General features: G+C 62.0%; 3 protein-coding genes across 13 annotated transcripts; 2 read left to right on the top strand and 1 right to left on the bottom strand.

Moving 5' to 3' along the window:
• Positions 1 to 669: 669 nt before the first annotated feature.
• FBXO46 (F-box protein 46) lies at positions 670 to 4,720 on the top strand. 2 transcript variants are annotated; one of them, XM_072848893.1, is made up of 3 exons: positions 670 to 838; positions 2,063 to 3,968; positions 4,487 to 4,720. In XM_072848893.1, the coding sequence occupies exons 1-3, from the start codon at positions 688 to 690 to the stop codon at positions 4,503 to 4,505; spliced, it is 2,076 nt and encodes a 691-aa protein (XP_072704994.1). In that variant the 5' UTR covers positions 670 to 687; the 3' UTR covers positions 4,506 to 4,720. The 2 variants fall into 2 exon arrangements, with proteins under 2 accessions (XP_072704994.1, XP_072704995.1); XM_072848894.1 differs by lacking the exon at positions 670 to 838 and adding an exon at positions 1,643 to 1,716.
• Positions 4,721 to 4,874: 154 nt separating this feature from the next.
• On the top strand, positions 4,875 to 7,975 carry QPCTL (glutaminyl-peptide cyclotransferase like). Of its 9 annotated transcripts, none has more exons than XM_072848906.1 (7): positions 4,876 to 5,122; positions 5,774 to 5,914; positions 6,011 to 6,298; positions 6,612 to 6,782; positions 7,164 to 7,263; positions 7,548 to 7,659; positions 7,792 to 7,975. In XM_072848906.1, the coding sequence occupies exons 1-6, from the start codon at positions 4,910 to 4,912 to the stop codon at positions 7,634 to 7,636; spliced, it is 1,002 nt and encodes a 333-aa protein (XP_072705007.1). In that variant the 5' UTR covers positions 4,876 to 4,909; the 3' UTR covers positions 7,637 to 7,659; positions 7,792 to 7,975. The 9 variants fall into 9 exon arrangements, with proteins under 9 accessions (XP_072705001.1, XP_072705007.1, XP_072704999.1 ...); XM_072848898.1 differs by having other exon boundaries at positions 6,527 to 6,782; XM_072848905.1 differs by having other exon boundaries at positions 4,877 to 5,122; positions 6,011 to 6,175; positions 6,630 to 6,782; positions 7,543 to 7,659.
• A 166-nt stretch (positions 7,976 to 8,141) lies between these two features.
• Positions 8,142 to 19,159, bottom strand: AKT2 (AKT serine/threonine kinase 2). Of its 2 annotated transcripts, XM_072848897.1 has the most exons (15): positions 18,919 to 19,159; positions 16,536 to 17,441; positions 15,645 to 15,785; positions 14,429 to 14,557; positions 14,155 to 14,266; positions 13,807 to 13,960; positions 13,452 to 13,583; positions 12,877 to 12,942; positions 12,643 to 12,711; positions 11,894 to 12,016; positions 10,717 to 10,845; positions 10,270 to 10,484; positions 10,105 to 10,192; positions 9,911 to 10,013; positions 8,142 to 9,619 (listed from the first exon to the last, which is right to left on the bottom strand). In XM_072848897.1, exons 3-15 carry the CDS (start codon positions 15,688 to 15,690, stop codon positions 9,540 to 9,542), a joined length of 1,446 nt encoding a protein of 481 aa, XP_072704998.1. In that variant the 5' UTR covers positions 15,691 to 15,785; positions 16,536 to 17,441; positions 18,919 to 19,159; the 3' UTR covers positions 8,142 to 9,539. The 2 variants fall into 2 exon arrangements, with proteins under 2 accessions (XP_072704998.1, XP_072704996.1); XM_072848895.1 differs by lacking the exon at positions 16,536 to 17,441.
• Positions 19,160 to 19,278: the final 119 nt, after the last annotated feature.

The following is a 19,278-nucleotide window of genomic DNA, read 5'->3' as shown; positions in this document are numbered from 1 at the left end:
GGGGGGTCCCAAAAGCTTTTGGATGCTGGGGGGGTGTCCCTGTCACCTTTGGGTGCTGGGGAGAGTCAGGGGGCTTGTGGGGGGCCCTGACACCTTGGGTTGCTGGGGGAGGGTCTGGGGTCCCCAACACCTTTGGGTGTGGGGGAGGGTCCAGGACCCCGACACCTTGGGGCGCTGATGGGGGGTCCCCGATGCCTTGGGGTGCTGGGGGGGTCAGGGGGTCTTGGGGGGATTCCTTGGCACCTTGGGGTGCGAGGAGGGTGGGTGTCGCAGGGGCATCCGGGCTGTGGGGACCCAGGCGTCCCCAGCTTTGTACCCTAAAGAAACGTGTGACACCCACGAGTGGCTCCTGTGAAATCACCTGGGGGGCACTCGGGGACTCTTGGGGGTGTCACTGGGGGGCACTGGTGGCTGGGGTGGGTGGCACTGGGTGCTAGTGGGCTGTCACAGGTGACTCGGGCTGGGTGTCACTGGGGAGGATCATCGAGGGTCACTGGTAACTGGCGTCGGGGGGGGTCATTGCTGGTGTCAGTGGGTGACCAGGGGGGTGTGTGAGTCACTGGGGCGGTACTAGGGTGTAAGTGGGAGACCGGAGTGGGGGGGCGACTGGGGGCGGGGAGGGGAGATGCCCATCAACTCCAGACCCCCTCCACGCGTGGACTACACCTCCCGGCACACCCGTTGCGCATGCGCGGGGTTACCGAGCAGCACCGTGGCAGACTACAACTCCCAGCGGCCCTCCCGCGGCGCATGTGCGGAGGGCGGCGGGTGAGCGCATGCGCGGGGCACCCCGGAAGCGGCGCGGAGAGGCGGAGCGGCCGCGCCCGGCACCTGCCCGGTGAGCGGGGGAGGGGCGGCGGCACCGGGCGGGGCCCGGGCCGCGGGGGGGGCGTGGGCGTGGGCGGGCGGTGCCCCGGGGTGAGGCGGGGCCCTGCGGGGCGGCGGCGGAGCCCCGGGGCCGGTGCTCGGTAACGGCTGTGGGGCCGTTGGGCCGGGGCCCGGGGGAAGGCTCATCCCGCGGGGGTGTCCCCGTGTCCCACCGGCGACCGGCGTTTCCCACTCATGACGCACCGAGGCCGTGTCCGCGGCACACGGGGGAGGAAGGCGTGTCCCACCCGTGACACACATCGGGGGGGGCCCGCGCTCGTGGGACACCGGGGACGGGCGCGCCCTCGCTTTGCATTCGGGGATGGGGCTGTTCCCGCCTTGCGCGAGACCAAGGGCGCGTCCCTGCGTCGCGCGTGGGGACACGCGTGTCCCAATGTCGCGCGGGGGGCGCGGGCGTGTCCCCGCGTCACACCTGGGGCGGGGACAAGGCCCGGCTTCGCGTCACCCACGAGGGTCATCGAGTCTGCCCCCCCCGGGGAGGTGTGGGTCGGGCGGGACCCCCCCCGCGGCCACGCGGGACCGTGTCCGCGCCCCTCCCGTCTCTGCGGCCCGGGGGGGGCGGGGACACCCGGCCACGCCCCCTCGCCGGCCGCGCCCCTCCGCCGGCCACGCCCCTGGCCCACCGCGCTGCTGCCGTCCATATATGGGCATGGCCCGAACGCGGCTCCCTGATTGGCCGCCGCCTCGCGCGCAGGGCCTGTCAACAAACGGCTGCCGCCGCCGGTCGTTAAAAGGGCGGGGCGGCGCGGGGTGGGCGGGGCCCACCTCCAGGGGCGCCGGGACCGCTTTAAAGGGCCCCTGTGGGGGGAGCCGGAGCCGGCGGTGCCGGTGAGGGGCGGGGCTTTATGGAGGGGGCGGGGCCTTCTGAGCTGGGTGAGCGAGTAGGCGGGGCGTGTGAGGGTGTGTGCAAGGGGGGAGGAGCCGGGGGGGCACAGCCCGGGCAGCGCCCCAGTGCCCACCCCGGTGACCCCCGTGCGGCCCAGTAACGGTACTGGGAATGGCCCGGGAATGGCCCAGGAATGGCCCCGTGCTTGCCCCGCCGGCCCCATGGTGTCCCCAAGGCCCCACACCAGCCCTGCCAGCCCCATACTGTCCCCATACTGTCCCCACCAGACCCCTACTGTCCCCATACTGTCTCCACCATCCCCATGAACACCCCTTTCTCTCCCGGCAGGCCTGGGCACGGGCACCGGCAGCCCGCAGCGTCAGCGGTGTCAGCAGTGCCATGCTGCCCTGATGGAGCCAAACGCCTTCCCCCAGCTGCAGCTCTGGTGCCCGCGGCCCTTCGGCACCTACTCCCAGAACAAACCATGCCCCGGCCCCGGCTCCAGCAAGAAACCCTTCTCCTGCCGTCCCACCGAAGAGCCCACTGGAGCCCAGGCCCCCTCCGAAAACACGCCGCCGGCTCCCGTCGATGCCGCCCCGGCTCCCCCAGCATCGGCAGAGGAAGGTCGGGTGCTGCTGGACACATGGTACGTCATCAAACCGGGCAACACCAAGGAGAAAGTGGCTTTCTTTGTGGCACACCAGTGTGGTGGTGGCATTGGCGGCGGTGGCACCGGCAGCCGCGCCAGCACCATGAAGGTAAAGGGCAACTGGGGCAGCGATAGCTCCAAAGCCAAGCGGCGCCGGCGCTGCCACGACCCCACTAAGAGCAAGCTGAGCCCAGCATGGGCTACCAGCGGCAGGGACCTGGCTTGCCCGCGTCCTGGTGAACCGTCCACCACTGCCAGTGAAGCCCCTGACTTGCTGTCGGTGGCAGAGATGGTAGCGTTGGTGGAGCAGAGGACGGCGCTGGCGTTGCAGAGCTTCCCACGGCCCTGCGGTGCTCCCGCCGCCCCAGTTGTCTTCGTGGAGGCGGCCGACAGTGAAACCAAAGCGCCGAGCAGCTCCGATTGCAGCCGGGTGGCCGAAGCCGTTGCCCACTTTGAGTCACGGCAGCGGGAGCATGGTAGCACCCGACCCAACGGGTTGTGCCGCCCGGGTGCTGAATGTGCCGCGGCCGCCGCGGCATCATCGGCACCGGGTCCCGGCGAGGTGCGCATCGCCTTTCGCATCTCCAGTGGCCGTGAGCCCCGCGCTGGAGCCGCCGCGGCTGAGCCAAGTGCTGTCGGGCGTCCTAATTGTGTCTTTATGAGCTGTGGAACGGCGAGCAGCAGCGGTAATGCCAGTGGTCGCGCCAAGGACAAGATCACCTGTGACCTCTACCAGCTGATCAGCCCATCCCGTGATGTGCTGCCCAACAATGTGGAGTTCCTCCTGGCCACTGCTGGTCCCAAGGGGGATGGGGATGGCCCCGACGTGGACATGGGGTGCAGCGAGGGGTCGGCAACCGCGGTCAAGCCGGAGATGGGCGAAGGAACTGGCGAGGGGTCGTCTGCGTCAGCACGGGATTGCGCCTCTGGCTTCCATGTGGATGTGGTGGTGACAGGGGTAGTGGACCAATGTGTCTTCTTTGGCAAGGACAGCGCCAAGAAGATGAAGGAGGAGACGGTGCGGCTGCCGGCGGCGGCACAGGAGGACCCGCCGCCGGGGCAGCTCTTCCTCCTGCCCATCCCTGAGGAGACGCCGGTAGCAGAGGACACAGAGGCCGGTGAGGAGCCGTCAGCTGTCCCCGACCCCTCGCTTTGCCGGTTGTACCGTCACGTCTCCCATGACTTTTTGGAGATCCGCTTCAAGATCCAGCGGCTGCTGGAGCCCCGACAGTACATGCTCCTGCTGCCGGAGCACATCATGGTGAAGATCTTCAGCTACCTGCCCACCCAAGCGCTGGCCGCCCTCAAGTGCTCCTGTCACTACTTCAAGTCCATCATCGAGACCTTCGGGGTGCAGGCCACCGATTCCCGCTGGAACCGCGACCCCCTCTACCGCGACGACCCCTGCAAGCAGTGCAAGAAGCATTACGAGAAGGGGGATGTGTCCCTCTGCCGGTGGCATCCTAAGCCCTACCACCACGACCTGCCTTACGGCCGATCCTACTGGATGTGCTGCCGGAGACCCGATAAGGAGGCGCCCGGTTGCAGGGTGGGCTTGCACGATAACAACTGGGTACACCCGGCCACCCGGCGCGATGACGGCAGGTGAAGGGACAAGCGCCGGCAGGGACGGTGGTGGCGGATCTTGGGGACACGGAGGGTGGGGGTTGTCCGTGGCGGTTGCCAGAAAGGGTGGAGGAGAAGGTGGAAAAAAAAAAATCGTCAAACCCCAAAACTTGAAGGAAAAAAAGAAAAAGGAACAAAGTGGAGGGGGTGGGGGGGGGGGGGGGTGGGGAGAGGGGGTGGTGGCAGTATGGAGGGTGATGGCCCCGTCTGGGGTGATGGCCCCATGGAGGGTGACGGCCCCATGGAGGGTGACATCTCCATCTGGGGTGATGGCCCCATGGCAATGACCTGAACTGGGCTGATGGCCCCAGGGAGGGTGATGGCCCCGTGGAGGGTGACATCAGACCCATGGAGGATGGTAGCTCCCTCTGGGGTGATGTCCTATCCGTGGTGACATCTCCGTGGAGAGTGACGTCCCCTCGGGAGTGACGTCCCCCATCTGGGGCGACCTCCTAGTACAGAGTGATGTCCACATTTGCGGTGACATCCCCCTCCAGGGTAACGTCTCTGGGGTGATGTCCTGGCCTGCGGTGACATCCCACCTGGAGTGACACCTGCCCCCGGCTGACATCTGTGGTGACATCACACATGGAGAGTGACATCACCACTGAGAGTGACATCACGTCTGGGGTGACATCCCACCGGGGTGATGGCCCCAAGCAGGAGGGCGGTGGCCGGGCCCCCCCCTCCCCCCGCCGCCGTGTCTTCGCTCCCGGGGTTGCCCGTGTACACGCGCCAGCGCATGCGCCAACATGTGGCCAGGGCCACCGCGCATGCGTCCCCGTTCTCACCGGGAGCCCGCCTCTCGGGGAGAGGGCGTGGCCTAGGGCGCAAGCCCCGCCCCGTCCCCTATCAGCGGCCTACTCGTCGCGCGGCTACGCTCCACGGCCCCGCCCCCAGGCAGGCCCCGCCCCCGCACCATGCGGAAGGGCGCCGGTGGCTCCCGCCGGGCCCGGGCCGCGGGTTCGGGTCCCGGGCCCGGCCCGGTGGCGGTGCTGGTGCCGGTGCCGGGCCCCGGGCTCTGCCCGCGGTCCCGCCGCTGCCCCCGGCCGCTGCTGCCGCTCCTGGCGCTGGCGGCTGCCGCCGCGCTACTCTACGTCGCCTGGCCCGGCGGGGAACGGGGCACTGGCCCGGTGAGCGGGAGGGGGGACCGGGGAGGGGAGGTCCCGGTGGGTCTCGGGGAGGGGGTGTCACGGAGAGGGGGTGCCCGGCATGTCCCCGCTGTCCCTGGGAGCCCCCATATCCCATGGGGACCCTCCCAACCTTCCCCGGGGCCCCCAGTCCCTCTCAGGAACCCCCAGTCCCCTGGGGTCCCCCAGACCCCATCATGGAGGCACCCAATGGATCCCGGGGCACCCAGACCCCCCCGCCAGGGCTCCCTAACATCCCCCAGGGCCCTCAGACTTCTCCAAGCACCCCAGGGCCCCCCAGATCCCATCATGGGGCCACGCAATGCATCCATGGGCACCCCAGACCCCCCAGGGGGTCCCCAGACCCCACCAAGAGCCCCCCAACATCCCCATGGGCTCTCAACCCCTCCAAGCCCCCCAGGACCCCCAGATCCCATCATGGGGCCACCCAATGCATCCATGGGCACCCCAGTCCCCCCACGGGCACCCAGACACCTCCCGAACCCCCCAACATCCCCCCAGGGCCCCCGCCAGGGTACCTAACTCCCTAGGACCCCCAGACCCCATCATGGGGGCCCCTAGACCCCTCCAGGGACCCCCAAACCCCCTGGGGACCCCAACCCCCCTCCCCGACACTGACACAGTCCTCCCCAGTCCTCCCCCAGCCCCCTCTCGGAGCCGGCTCTTCGGGCGCTGCTGGGGCGGCTGGATCCCACCCGCCTGCGGGACACCTTCCTGCGGCCTCTCCTGCGGGAACGGGTGCCAGGGGGGGCTGGGAGCCGCGCTGCCCGCCAGGTAAGACACCCCCCCCCGCCTTCCCCCCACCCTAGGCTGCCGCTGCACCCACCTAGGGTGCTGCCGTGCCCCTCACCGGGTTCCTCATCCCCGCAGCACATCGTGGGGCACTTGAGTGCCCTGGGGGCCGCCTGGCACCTGGAGCTCGACACCTTCGAAGCGGTGACTCCCCGGGGACTGGTGACCTTCACCAACGTGGTGGCCACTGTGGCCCCCGCCGCCCCCCGCCGGCTGGTCCTCGCCTGTCACTATGACACCAAGGTCTTGCCCCCTGGTCCCGGCCAGCAGCTCTTTTTGGGGGCCACTGATTCAGCCGTGCCCTGCGCCATCCTCCTGGAGCTGGCAGCTGCCCTTGACCGGCCCCTGCTGCGCACCAAGGACAGGGTGGGTGATGGGTGGCCCCGGGGCCCAGAACCACCCAGGATGCCTGGGTCCCTCCCAGACTCACCTCCCCCTGGGACTCCTGGGTCCCCCCCCATCCCAGATGCCTGGGTCTCTCCAGACTCCCCCCAGACCCTCTCCCCCCCCAGGACACCCAGGTCCATCTCATCCCCGCCCCCCTCCCCCCCCCGTCAGACACCTGGGTCACTCCTGACCATCCCCCTGCCCCAGGACACCTGGGTCCCCCACCTGGGTCCCCCCCACCCCGGCCACCTGGGTCCCCTCCTGGATGCCAGGGTCCCTTCCCTGCTGCCAGACGCTGGGGTCCCGGCAGGGTGCGGAGGTGACACTGCAGCTGCTGTTCCTGGACGGGGAGGAGGCCTTCGAGGACTGGAGCGTCACCGACTCCCTCTATGGTGCCCGGCACCTGGCGGCACGTATGGCCGCCACCCCCCACGGGCCCCGCGGCACCCAGATCACTGCCATAGTGAGTAGCACCAAGGCCCATGTTGGGGGGGGGGGGGGGGAAGTCTGGTGGCACCCAAGGGTGGTGGCACAGTGGTGGGGTGATCTGGTGGCCGTGACCCAGCTGGGATGGTCCCATGGCACCCAAGGATGATGGCCAAGGGTGGTGGGCTGATCTGATGGCACCCAAGTGTGGTGACATGGCATTGGCCCAGCCAGGGACGGTCCTTGCCACTGTGGTGACCCAACTGGGATAGTCTAGTGGCACCCAAGGGTGGTGGCACCTAAGCATGGTGACACGGTGTTTGCCCAGCTGGGACAGTGCCACAGCATCTGAGGGTGGTGGCACCGCAGTGTCCCCGCACCTGTGCTAGTGTACCCATGGCCATGCTGGTGTCCCTAGAGCCTGCTGGTGCTGCTGGACCTGCTGGGCGCTCGCCACCCCGCCATCCACAGCCACTTCCCTCGCACCCACCACTGGTTCCTGCGCCTCGTCGCCATCGGTGGGACATGGGGATGGGGTCAGGATGGGGATGGGGACAAGGGGACAGGGTGGGGACGGGGCTGGGGATGGGATGGGACAAGGGGACACAGATAGGGATGAGATACAGGTGGGACGTGGGGATGGCATCAGGTGGGGACATGGATGGGGGACGAGGTGGGACACAGGGTTGGGACAGGGATGGAAACGGGGACAGGATGGGGACGATGGGCTGGGATGGGGACAGGGAAGAGGCTGGGGGTGTCACAGAAGGTTCTGCACCCCCGTGTCCCTGCTGCAGAGCAGCAGCTGCGGCGGCTGGGGCTGCTGCACGCCCCTCGCCAGGACCAGCCCTTCTTCCGCCTCAGCCTGGCCCCAGGACCCGTCGAGGATGACCACGTCCCCTTCCTCCAGCGAGGTGACGTCCCCACCTCCCCCTCATCCCCTGGGGTGCGCTGCACTGTCCACATGCTGCATGGCTGGGGCAAGCAGCAGGGTGGGCAGCTGGGGTCCTGCAGGCCCATGTTCAGGAGGACACATGTCTCCACAGGTGTCCCTGTGCTGCACCTTATCCCCACACCCTTCCCACGCGTGTGGCACACCCTTGAGGACACCGAGGACAACCTGCACCCCCCCACCATGGAGGACCTGTGCAAGATCCTGGTCACCTTCGTGGCCGAGTTCCTGCAGCTCTGAGCCCCCTGGGAGCCACCAGTAAAGTGCTTGGTGACCAATGCTGTGTCCTGTGCTGTCACCTGCCATGGGGACTCCCCTGGGGACAGGGACACATAATCAAGCTCCCAAGGAGCACCTGCTCAGCGCTAGCCTGCCCTTCCCCTGTCCCAAAGGAGCCCAAGATCCTAACTCCTCCACAAAAAAAAAACAACAACAAAAAAGAACAAAAAAACCCCATTTTATTGCTTGTACCGTACAAATACAAGGGCAGGTGAGAGCTGCCAGCCAGCCGCTGCCACCACGCCGGGGATGCTGGGCCACCCCACCCACCCCCGCCTTGTCGAGGGGTCTCATGCCCCTGCCCTGCTCCGGTATTTTTAAGTTAATTCAACTGAATTTAGGTGACTAGGAACTAAGTAAGAAAAAGAGACTTTTCTCAGTTCCTCCCTGTGGGGAAGCGGCACCAGGTGCCAAATTCCTACCTCCAAACCGCAGCCCTAGTCTCAGCTGTGCCAGGAGACACTGGGCAGCAAGTCCAGCTTGTCACTAGCCCAACTTGTCAGTGTGGATGCCGCGGTGAACGTGATGCTCCCAAACGCCGGATCCCACCAGTGCTGTGCCACGCCAGCAGGGCCTGGAGCCAACAGCCCCGGTGACAGTGGCCTCTACTGAAAGGCATCCACAGAGCGTCCGTTGGGTGTGGCTCCAGTGCCGGCAACGGTGCATGCCGGAAGAAACCCAGCAACGGTGCATGCCGGAAGAAACCCAGTCCTGACCCCAGCAGCTGGGGATGCCAAGCTGGCGGTGTGGCAGCAAAAGCCCTGTCCCTCTGCAACACCGCCCTGGGACTGGAGGCTGTTGGTTCCGGTGACTCCATCATCCACCGAGGATGCCGGAGGATGTGGCCAGTGTCACCAAGCCCCGCATCACCGTGGCTCCTGGCTTTAAGGCACCGGAGAAGCCAAACTATTGCTTTTAGGATCGCATTTTCCTTAGGGCCACACCGGCCAGCGGCAGGGTTGAGGTGCTCCCCTCCACCGAGGCACTGATTCGGGGGTATGGTTGGTTTTCGGTCACTGCAGGTTCAGTTCAAAGCAGAGCCGGGAGGAGTTGAGGGGCTGAGATGTGGCCCCCATGGTCTCGTGGGGGGGTGGGGGGTCCTGCCCTGTTGTTGTTCCCCCCTCCTCGGTGTAGCTGGCATTGGATCCCAGCCACCGGGGTTTTTTCTCCCTCCCTTCTGCTGTCACAAGAGCTTCTCCCCAAGTAGGAGCAGTGGGTTTTACTGGGCAGAGGGCTGGCCGAGCTTCTGGGGGGTCAAGGCCACGGTTGTGGGGAAGTGGGGGTTGGTTTAAAAAGCTGTGAGCACTTCTAGGAGTTTAAAAAATAATAATAGTTAAAATCAAAGCAGTCCTAGGCTAGGGGCAGGAAGCACGGCTCGGTGCCGGTGGGAGCCACGGAGCAAGAGCACTTGGTAGGGGTATGGCTTCCGAAAGGCGCCACGGTGCAATGCCAGTGAGCCACAGCATCCCGCCCCCCTGCTGCTGGGAATGGAAGAGAAATCCCCCCCGCCGTGAGTGAACCCCCAAACCCTCCTCCTCGGAGGCCGAGTCCTGCTGCTGCCGGTTACTCCCGTATGCTGGCAGAGTAGGAGAACTGGGGGAAGTGCGTCCGCTGGTCATTCTCCAGGGAGCCCATGTTGTCATCTGCAAAGCCGGGGAAGGGTTTGAGGGTGAGGGAGATGCTGACGAAGCTTCCCTGGTGCGTTCACAAGCTTCCTCACTCCCTCCCGTGGTGGAGATACCACCAAAGCTGCCCAAGACCTCTCCAGGGCAGCGAGAGGGACTCCGAGCTTTTACAGAGGTACGACAGCAATGCTACCAGCCCCTCAGGTGACACCCACCACCAGGATGGTGACAGGAAAATGAGGTTGCATGAGAGGAAGGGGTATAGGTGACAAAGGGGGGTCCCCATTTCTGAGCGGTGTTGGCACTCACAGCGATCTGGCGGGGTGATGGTGATGGATTGGGCAGTGAACTCGTCATCGAAATACCGTGTGTCAATCTCGGATGTCACTTGGGGCTTGAATGGCGGGACCAGCTGATGGAGACGACGAGAAATTTGCTCGCTGGCAGTGTGCAAGCACCTGCCTGCCCTGTCACCCCCTCAAAGCACTCCCTTCCCTTCCTACCTTCTTCTGAACCACATCCTGCCAGTTGATGGGCGTGAAGAAGCGATGCTCCATCACCTCCTTGGCATCACTGGGACCTCCGCCAAGCCTGGGGGCACGGAGAGGCATGTCTGGAACCGCCAGCAGCACCATGGTCCCCCCTGTTCATCCCCAGAGAACACTCACCTCTGTTTGGGATCCTTCTTGAGCAGCCCGGCCAGCAAGGATTTGGCCTCGGGGCTGAGGGTACGAGGGAAGCGGATCTCCTCCATGAGGATCAGTTCAAAGAGGCGTTCGTGGTCCTGGTTGTAGAAGGGGAGGCGGCCACACATCATCTCGTACATGACGACCCCCAGGCCCCACCAGTCCACGGCACGGCCATAATCGTTGTCCTCCAGGACCTGCGCGGGGGAAGACGGAGAGTATGGTGCCAACGAGGCCGAAGAACCAGGCGGCAACGTGAGGAGGGAGAAGGGAACCCCATTCTAGATACAACCACTCCTGCAATCCAAGTGTTTGGAAAAGCCCCTGCTGAACTGCTGCCATCTTGGACTTTGGGAATAACCTCCACAGGAAAACCTCTTTGGCAGAAGAGTTTCGAGGAAAGCCTGGCTGCGGGAACGCCTTAAGTACCTCTGGAGCCAGGTACTCAGGAGTGCCACAGAAGGTCTTCATGGTGGCTCCATCTGTGATGCCTTCCTTGCAGAGGCCGAAGTCGGTGATTTTGATGTGGCCGTCTTTGTCCAGCATGAGGTTTTCCAGCTGAAAAAAAACCCAAAAAGTAGACAGGTGGGAGAAAAGGTTTGGAGCTGAGTGAAGCCGGGAGCATGGGAGCAGGATGCTGCTCCCCAAAAGGCTCTGTCGGATGACTGGGGTCTCGATCCATTGTCGCATGATGGGGACGAGGGTGACACCTCCCCACAGGGCAGGTTCAAGCTCTCTCTGCTGAAGCCAAGCTCCCGCCCTCCCTCCTGCAACAACGTGTGCGAAAACACCCCCAGCCCCAGGCGGAGAGTGGCTCTTCACCACCCACAGTGAGCGGGAGCAGAGAAAGGTGGCTGTCCTGGTTTCAGCTGAGATAGAGTTAATTGTCTTTATAGTGGCTGGTATGGGGCTATGTTTGGGATTTGTGCTGAAAACAGTGTTGATAACACAGAGATGTTTTAGTTGTTGCTGCACTGGGCAAGGACTTTTCAGCTCCCCATGCTCTGCCAGGTGCAGAAGAAGCTGGGAGGGGACACAGCCAGGACAGTTGATCCAAACTGACCAAAGGGCTATTCCATACCACATGACATCATGCTCAGTATATAAAGCTGGGGAAGAAGGAGGAAGGGGGGGACATTTGGAGCGATGGTGTTTGTCTTCCCAAGTAACCATTATGTGTGATGGAGCCCTGCTTTCCTGGAGATGGCTGGACACCTGCCTGCCCATGGGAAGTGGTGAATGAATTCCTTGCTTTGCTTTGCTTGCGTGCGCAACTTTTGCTTTACCTATTAAACTGTCTTTATCTCACCCCTCGAGTTTTCTTACTTTTGCTCTTCCGATTCTCTCCCCCATCCCACCAGGGGGGAGTGAGCGAGCGGCTGCGTGGTGCTTAGTTGCCGGCTGGGGCTAAACCACGACAGTGGCTCACATCAACTGAGCGTGACGCTCCGCCGACTGATACCCTTCGAGGCCCCTTGAGTGATTTTTAGAGGCGCTGGGAGCGACTCCACACCCCCAAACACCAGCCCAGGAAGATTAAAATTGTGCCGGTGCTAAGACAGGGTGAAAGTACCGCTTATGGACGCTGCTGCCACTGGGCTGGTACCTTAATGTCCCTGTACACCACATCCCGGGAGTGCAGGTACTCCAGCGCGGAGACTATTTCCGCACCATAGAAACGGGCTCGGTCCTCCGTGAAGACGCGTTCTCTTGAGAGGTGGAAAAACAGCTTGAGAGAAAGAAAGGAAAAAAAAATAAAAAGAGAACAGCTGATCAACAAGCGCTTAAAAAACCCCAGTGAAACCCAGGTTAATCGCTCTCAGAACACAGCTAATGCGGTCATATGTGTCCTAAGCTCCTCACTGTGAGCAGTCAAAATATTGACGGCCCCCCTTCGCTCTGCCGGCGGGAGCTGGGGGGGAAAATGCTGCTGTGCGTTGTCTGTGAGAGGGGCTGCGCCATCGGCTGCGTTCCCCCTCGCAAGGAAAGTGCCTTGGGGTGGAGAAACAAAGCTGGACACAAGCACAGGGTGGAAGGTAATGGAGGCAGTGATGGCTGGAGATGCTGTGGTGTCTGCAGCTCCCCAGGTGATGAGGAAGAGGGCCCCTGGGGTCCTGCTTCCTCCCATGGAGGGTTGCTTCACGCACGCAACAGCCTCACTGCAACATCAAGCGTGAGGAAGGCAAGCAAGCCGCGAAAGCTCAGGTGAGAGGAGAGCCGTGCTCTACCTCCCAAAACACATGCTATGGGGACATTGTGGAATAAATTGTCCTCTAATGAGCAGAAACCAGCAATTTAACATGCGGACAAGATCCTTCTAAGGCCTGCGGGGAGCGTCAGGTCTTAAGCTCCCACCTCTCCGCCGTTGGCGTACTCCATGACAAAGCACAGCCGGTCGTTCGTCTGAAAGGCGTATTTCAGTGCCTGCAAGTGGGGGGGGAAAAAAAAAAAAAAAAGGTCTTGGAGAAGCTGCAGGGCTCTGCGCTTCCAGAGGAGGCAGTGAGGGGGAAGGGAAGGGTCATTTTGGGGCACAGCAGGCATCCCACCATGCTGCCCCTTTCCTGCCTCGCTGCCACCAGCCGTACTTACTGTGAGGAAGGGGTGCCTGGTGTTCTGCAGTACTCGGCTCTCCGTGACAGTGTGCGCTACCTCGTCCTGCAAAGGGAGGAGAAATTAAGCGCCATTTATCCCCCATCGTTTCTGGAAAAATCAGAGATTTTTCACTGCTGTCAACTATTCCCAGAAAAAAAACACAACAGGGATGGGAGCTCGAAGCGCCAACCTCTACCCTGTTTTCGTCCCCACGGGGAGAAGGGTTTGCCGACTGGCCGGTCCTGGGGAGGACGTGGCCGCACCGCACCCCCCCGAGAGAAGCGAGCAAGCAGATCCCATGGTGTCACCCAACTGTGCGTTACAACACATGCCCGGGGTTTTCAAATAGGGATAATTCCTGGAATCCCCCAGCATTCAGAGCACAGCAGGAGCCGGCCATCGCTCGGCAGCTTCGGAGGCATGTTTTGAAAGCTATCCCAACATTTGGGGGGTTGGCCTAGATGACCTTTAAAGGTCCTTTCCATCCCAAACTACTCTATGATTCTATGATCCCCTAAGCCCTGCTGGCTCCCAGCTCTTCCCCTCGCCCTCCGCTGGGGCTTGGCACATACTTTTGCAATGATGACCTCTTTCCGTAGGATTTTCATGGCGTAATAGCGGCCAGTGGCCTTCTCCCGCACCAAGATGACTTTGCCAAAAGTGCCCTTTCCCAGGAGCTTCAGGTAATCGAAATCATTCATGGTCTAGGGAGAAATGGGGAGACGGAGGTGAGAGTTTGCGGTGTGGGCAAGGGGGATCCAGGATGGGAAAGGGTTTTCCGAGCTATTTCACCCGTGATTATCCCAGTGACAGTGGACACCACGGGGATGAGGTTTATCCCATAAACCTCCCTCATCGCTCGGCAGTCCCAATCTGCTGGCAATCCCGCTTGTGGCAAGAGACGGTGCTGCGCCAGGGGCGACTTACAGCCTTGGCACGGGTTTTGCTGACAGCCACCTCCATCTCCTCTGCACCGGTGCTGTCGTTAGGAGATCCGCACTTGTAATCCATTGTGTCTGCCTCTGGTTCCTGGTTCTTTAGGCTGTTTGCTACCGTCTGGATGGCTCGCATCCACTCCTCGCTATGGAGAAAAAGGGGATTGGTGGCACAGGAAGGTGGTGAGGATCACCAAGGGGGGCTGTGCCCGCCCCTCCAGCCTTTGCAGGCAGATGGGAGTCATAGCTGAGAGATTTCGGGGCTCTCCTCCAGCTAGGATCAACGCAATGTGCTATTTATCCCAGATTTCCAAAGGAAGGGGCCATCCCACACGCCTACCGCTCTTCAGGAGAGTCCACATGGAAGGTCCTCTCAATGACTGTCGTCCACTGCAAGCATCGGATGACGAAGGTGTTGGGCCGAGGCCGCTCAGTCTTCATCAGCTGGCACTCTGCGAAGGTTCAAAAATATATTAAAAAAAAGGGGAAGAAGATGGTTTAGGATCAAATATCCTCATCCCAAAACCTTGCCTAACGGCATCGGGGATGAACACACCCTCCCTGATGCTGGCTTGTAACTGCGGACAGCCCTGAAGCCATCTGTGCTGACGTACCCGCTACCGAGAAGTTATTCAGAGGTGGCAAGCTGTGGTCGGACGTCTCTGGCCGTTCCTTGTAGCCGATGAAGGAGCCATCACTTTTCAGCAGGAAGTATCGGGGACGCCACGTTTTGATGTATTCCCCTGCAAGAGAGAGGGGAGCACGGGGGATGGCGCAGGGGTTTTCAGGGAAGGAGCCCTCATAGGGGGGTCCCATTGCCGAGATGGAAAATTAAGTGGCAGAAGGACCGCTCGTAGATGGAAAATTAAGCGGATGTTTTTCTTCAGGCTGTTTCTAGGAGCTGCTTCGGAGAAGCTCCTGCAAAAAGCAGCCAGCTGCTGTAATTTAGGAGAGATGTGAGCAGCGGGTTAGCCTGAAACATGCTCACTCTGAGGGAACACAGTGCAAAAAAGCTTCATGCTTCCCCTGGCAGCTCCGAAAATTGACCCGAAGCAGCCTCAGCAGCTCTGGATAAAGAAATAGCACTGGAGGGAGGCCCTGGTTTCCTTCTCTCCCGCTGTATTTGCCCAGAAGAAGGAGGAATCCGTGAACCTGCTGGACACAGGGATCCAGCAGGGCTGCTGGTGGGAGAAAGGCAGATGGAGATGGATGGCTTTCACGTGTGCTCCCCTTGCGAACCACCCTCAGCAAGGGAAGGAAAAATAAGAGCCACCTTCAATGGGTCTAAAAATAAAACCCCATGTGCGCAGTTGCTACAATGCTGCGATGTTCCCCGTGTACGGCTGAAAATAAAAGGGCTGGCTGGGGCGTCTCGCTGCAGGGCCACCGTGGCAGGTGGCTTGGCAAACTGGGTTAGAGGGTCTGTGGGGAGATGTTAGGATCATCCTCTGGCTTCCCAACGCAGCAAACAATTAAAAGCAATGCTGCCAGAGGATTTACTTGTGGCACAGACTGAAGGCTGACAAAGCAGTGTCGCTGATTGCCAGGAGAGCTGCTGAGCTGAGCCAGAAGCAGGAGAAAGCTGAAGGGGGAAGGCGTCGGTGGGTTTTGGGATGCCCTGCGGTACCAAGGTGCTTTTTGCCCTGTTTTGGGGTGAGGGGAAGTGGAGACCCCCCTGCATTTGCACCGGGGAAAGGTTAAAATCACTGGTAACTGGAAACCGGAGCTTTCCTTTCCCAGTGGCAGCTGCAGGCCCAGATTCCCTGCAGTGACCCGGCCTTGGAGAGATGCCACTGCTGCTGAGCCGGCTCCCCGGCTCGCCTCCCTCACCTCTCTTGTGCAGCCAGCCCTCCTTCACGACCGACACTTCATTCATGGTGGTGCTGTGGGCTCTAACCTCCTCTCTGCCGCAGGACCAGGGAAGAGGCTAACGCCGGCGGCAGCGGGAGGAGCGGCGAGAGCGGAGATGACCTGCGGGAGAAGAGAGAGATGCTCAAAAGAAGCCGGCAAAGCTCCCAACGCTGTTCTTTCCCCTCCCTCAAGGGGAGGCAGCTGGTTTCAGCGCTAAGCCACCCCCACGTGCCGATTCAAAACTCCTCCACTGCACCAGTTTCTCAAGAAAAAAAAAAAAAAAGCCAAACAAAATCAGTGTGGTGGCTTTGCAAACCTGGAGATGCCAGGATGGAGCAGGTTTGTCGGCATCGTCCCTTTACCTGGCCGCCATGCGACAAGGGATTAAAAAGCCTTGGGAGGGTTGGACAAGCTGGGGGGGGGGGGCACGGTCTCTTGCAAAACAAACAGCTAGAGAAAAATTAATCTGAGTCACCTGACAGGATTAACTCCTTGGGCTCCAAAATCCTTCTGCACCAGGCGATGGGAGGTGGTGGGACAAGGGGACATGACATGTCCCGGTGGTGGCCGGAGGGGCTTGTCCCCACCTTGGCTTTCCCCAAAGTCATTTTGGGCTCGCTGCCCCCCCATCCTCTGGCTTTAATCAGGGTAAAATAAAACCCAACCCCATAAACTTAGGGCCGGGCGCAAGGGTTTGGGGTTTTCCAGCTGCATCTGAAGCAAGGCAAGAGCCAGAGCAGCCTGAGATGAATTCCCTGGACACGGTGTTATCCCGATGGAGCTCCTGCTGCCCTCCAATCCCTCTGGATCAATCCCAGCACCTGCCTAACTCCCAAACCTCTAGCCTAGTTTTCAAACCTCCAATCTCACCTTTAAAGCTCCCTCTGCCACAAGGACAAGGGGGTTTCCAAAGGGAAGCACGGTGGGCGGGAGGGAAATAATTTCCCTTCCTTGCTCCTGTAAATCGGCCCATGCCTTCCTAATGGGAACCACCCCTCACGAGCATCCTGGGATGCTCCTGCGATCCCAGATGGGGAGGAGGATTCTGGGGACTCCGCTTGCCCTCGAGGCTCCTCCGCTCGCCTGGCAGTGGGCAAGGATGCGGGGCAGGCAGCCAGGCAATTCGGGCAGAACAAATACAGGCAGGACCTGGCAGTGCAAGGAGCTAATGTTTCTCCAGCTGCTGAAGGGTCAATCTCTGCATGGATCTGCTCCCGGATGGGCTCCAGCAAAGAGCTCGTCGATGTTAATTAAAAAGGAAATAAAAAGCTTGCTGCAGAAAGGGGCTCTAATTAATTTCTGAGCTGGCCCGAAGAGGCTGAGCACGCTGCAAGTGTCCCACGAGGGATCCAGACTGCAGATGCAAATGAGATCACAAGAGGCTTTAATAAAAAAATCCCCCAAATTAAGAAAAACAGCTCCTAAATGAGTGATTCAACATGGATGGAGGTTGCAGGATTTTGGGATCGGCTCATCCCGCAGTCAGCACAGCAGAGAGGATCCGGTGCATCCATGGCATCGGAGGTGGGTAAAACACGGTCAGGATGCGACGAGCCTTCGAACCCAACAGTGGAACAAAGATGTTTTTGGTGAGGTCGGAGCATCGCTCATTCACATCCGGGGCTTGTTTCTACGCCGTGCTAATTATCCCAGCTGCAATTAAAAGCCTTCAATTGGTCGCACCTGACCTTTGATTATATTTTTATGCAAAGCATGGGATGGCGAGGCTCTCGATCCCCAAGCCTGTGGACTTCTCCGAGCCGACACAGAGTCATCCTTCAACAGCAATACGAAAAAATACGGTGTTGGTTTAAAAAAAAACAAAACCAAACAACCCAAATTGTTGCTTCTTGGGTGTGTTTAAGGATAATTACAACAATGGGAGAATCGCGATTCAGGAATTGCCAGCAGCTTGAAGCGTCAAACCCCGTCATGGTCCCCTCCTCATCCTTGCAGGCACCAGAGGATTTTTAATATGATCCTGATGGCTAATGAAGAGTGGGAATGAGCAGCGGTTGTTACACATATTTTCCGAGCCCTGATCGTTACCGTTATTTCCAACGAGGGATGGGGATTGTATCCACCACCAAGGGACCCTGACAGCCCCATAGACGCCATGAGAGCGCTTTCCAGGCATACACCGAAAAACGGCGATCAAAAAAAGCACCAAAAAAGCCCCATTTCAGGCACATTTAACAGACATTAAACTGGCTGTGAAGCGGCACCGTAAAAGATTTGCATCTCAAAGTGTGGCAGCGTGCATCCTGTCCCGGGGATGAACGGTGAGGAGCTTGCAGAAAAGGTCTGAAAGGTATTGGTGCTGAAAGCCGTGGGGATGGCGCGGCCCGAGCCCCCTACTCTGGTATCAGGTATACCAGGTACCCTCCCCCCCACAGTGGAGGTGGGCAGGGGGCTGCAGTTGTTACTTTTGTGGGGGCAGAGCCCTCTGCCGGGCTCACTCGGGGGGTGGCTAGGGAGGGGGGTGGGTCCCGCAGTGCTGCTGCTCCTCCCTGGCGGGGATAGTGGGGGGGTCCCAGCACAGACCCCCTCCATCCATCAGAGAGGTCCCACTTCGCAGAAAGCCGCCAAATCCTGTTCTCCCATGGCAGAGCCCCCCGCAGGCGAGAGACAACCCCCAAACCCCAGAGGCCCACAAGGAGCTCCCCAAGCCCCCCCACCTCAGCCCCCTGGGACAGTGCCCTCCAAGGCTGCCAGAGCCCCCCCAAGCCTGCCAGGGCCCAAGGACAGGCCTTCCATGTCATCCCCCTGGCTAAGCCCGCCCCCCCCAGCCTGCCAGGGCCCCCCATCTCAGGCCTCTGGGACAGGCGCCCCAAGCCTGCCATGGCCGCCCGTTTCAGGCGCCCCAGCCTACACAGACTCCCCCCCTCCACTCACCCTAGGAGAGAGCCCACACACACACTGTAAGACCCCCCCAGCCCAGCTCAGCCCCTCACTACAGTCGTGTGTATCGTCCGGGTGCCCCCCCGCGACGGCGGGCGGTTCGCCCCGCAGCATCCCCCGGCCCCATAGGAGGGTGCTCTGCCCTCCCCCCCCCCACTCCGCGGGTGGTGCGGTCCCCGCGGCGCCCCTCAGGAGACGGGCGGGTCCATTCGGCGGCGCGAAGGGGGGGGCGGCGCCGGGCACCCCTGGCGGAGGGGCGCGGGTGGTGTGTTCCGCGCGGCGCCCAGCGGGGGCGGGCGAGCCCACTGGGCGGCGCGGGGGGGTGGGGAATGAAGCAGGGCCGGCTCCTCACCTGTCATGGACGCCGCAGGCCAGGCAGGCTGCCGTCGCTCATACCGGTAGCAGTGGGGCTCCCCCCCGTTCCGCCTTATCACCCCCGACGGCGCCCGCGCTCCCGGAAACCCCGCCCGCTCCGGGCCCACGCACGCAGGAAGCGGAGACGGACGGGGAGGAGGTTGGGGGGGGGTTGAGGGGGGGACGGAGAGGGAAGGACCCCGCTCGCCTCCCCGGGGCCGCACTGCGCAGGCGCCGCGCCACCGCCTCCGACTGCGCATGCGGAGCAGGGGCACCGCGCCTGCGCGAAGGGGTGGGAGGGGGGCGGGTCACACCGCCTCCCAAAGCGCATACGCCTCTCGCCCCCGCGGAGGGCCGG

The sequence above is a fragment of the Ciconia boyciana genome, chromosome 33 (assembly GCF_034638445.1).
Source record: "Ciconia boyciana chromosome 33, ASM3463844v1, whole genome shotgun sequence".
NCBI lineage: Eukaryota > Metazoa > Chordata > Aves > Ciconiiformes > Ciconiidae > Ciconia > Ciconia boyciana.
The sequence above is the reverse complement of the archived record's forward strand: the minus strand, read 5'-3'. Positions and strand labels throughout refer to the sequence as shown.

Coding starts and splice junctions, on each gene's coding strand:
- QPCTL (XM_072848898.1), top strand. CDS start 4,910: ATGCGGAAGGGCGCCGGTGGCTCCCGCCGGGCCCGGGCCGCGGGTTCG. Junction 6,783..7,163: donor GCACCCAGATCACTGCCATA/GTGAGTAGCACC, acceptor TGGTGTCCCTAG/AGCCTGCTGGTGCTGCTGGA. Junction 7,264..7,547: donor CCTGCGCCTCGTCGCCATCG/GTGGGACATGGG, acceptor GCTGCAGAGCAG/CAGCTGCGGCGGCTGGGGCT.
- AKT2 (XM_072848897.1), bottom strand. CDS start 15,690: ATGAATGAAGTGTCGGTCGTGAAGGAGGGCTGGCTGCACAAGAGAG. Junction 13,584..13,806: donor GCAAAACCCGTGCCAAGGCT/GTAAGTCGCCCC, acceptor ATTTCTCCCTAG/ACCATGAATGATTTCGATTA. Junction 10,014..10,104: donor AGGATGTGGTTCAGAAGAAG/GTAGGAAGGGAA, acceptor CGTCTCCATCAG/CTGGTCCCGCCATTCAAGCC.
- FBXO46 (XM_072848893.1), top strand. CDS start 688: ATGCGCGGGGTTACCGAGCAGCACCGTGGCAGACTACAACTCCCAGCG. Junction 839..2,062: donor CCGCGCCCGGCACCTGCCCG/GTGAGCGGGGGA, acceptor CTCTCCCGGCAG/GCCTGGGCACGGGCACCGGC.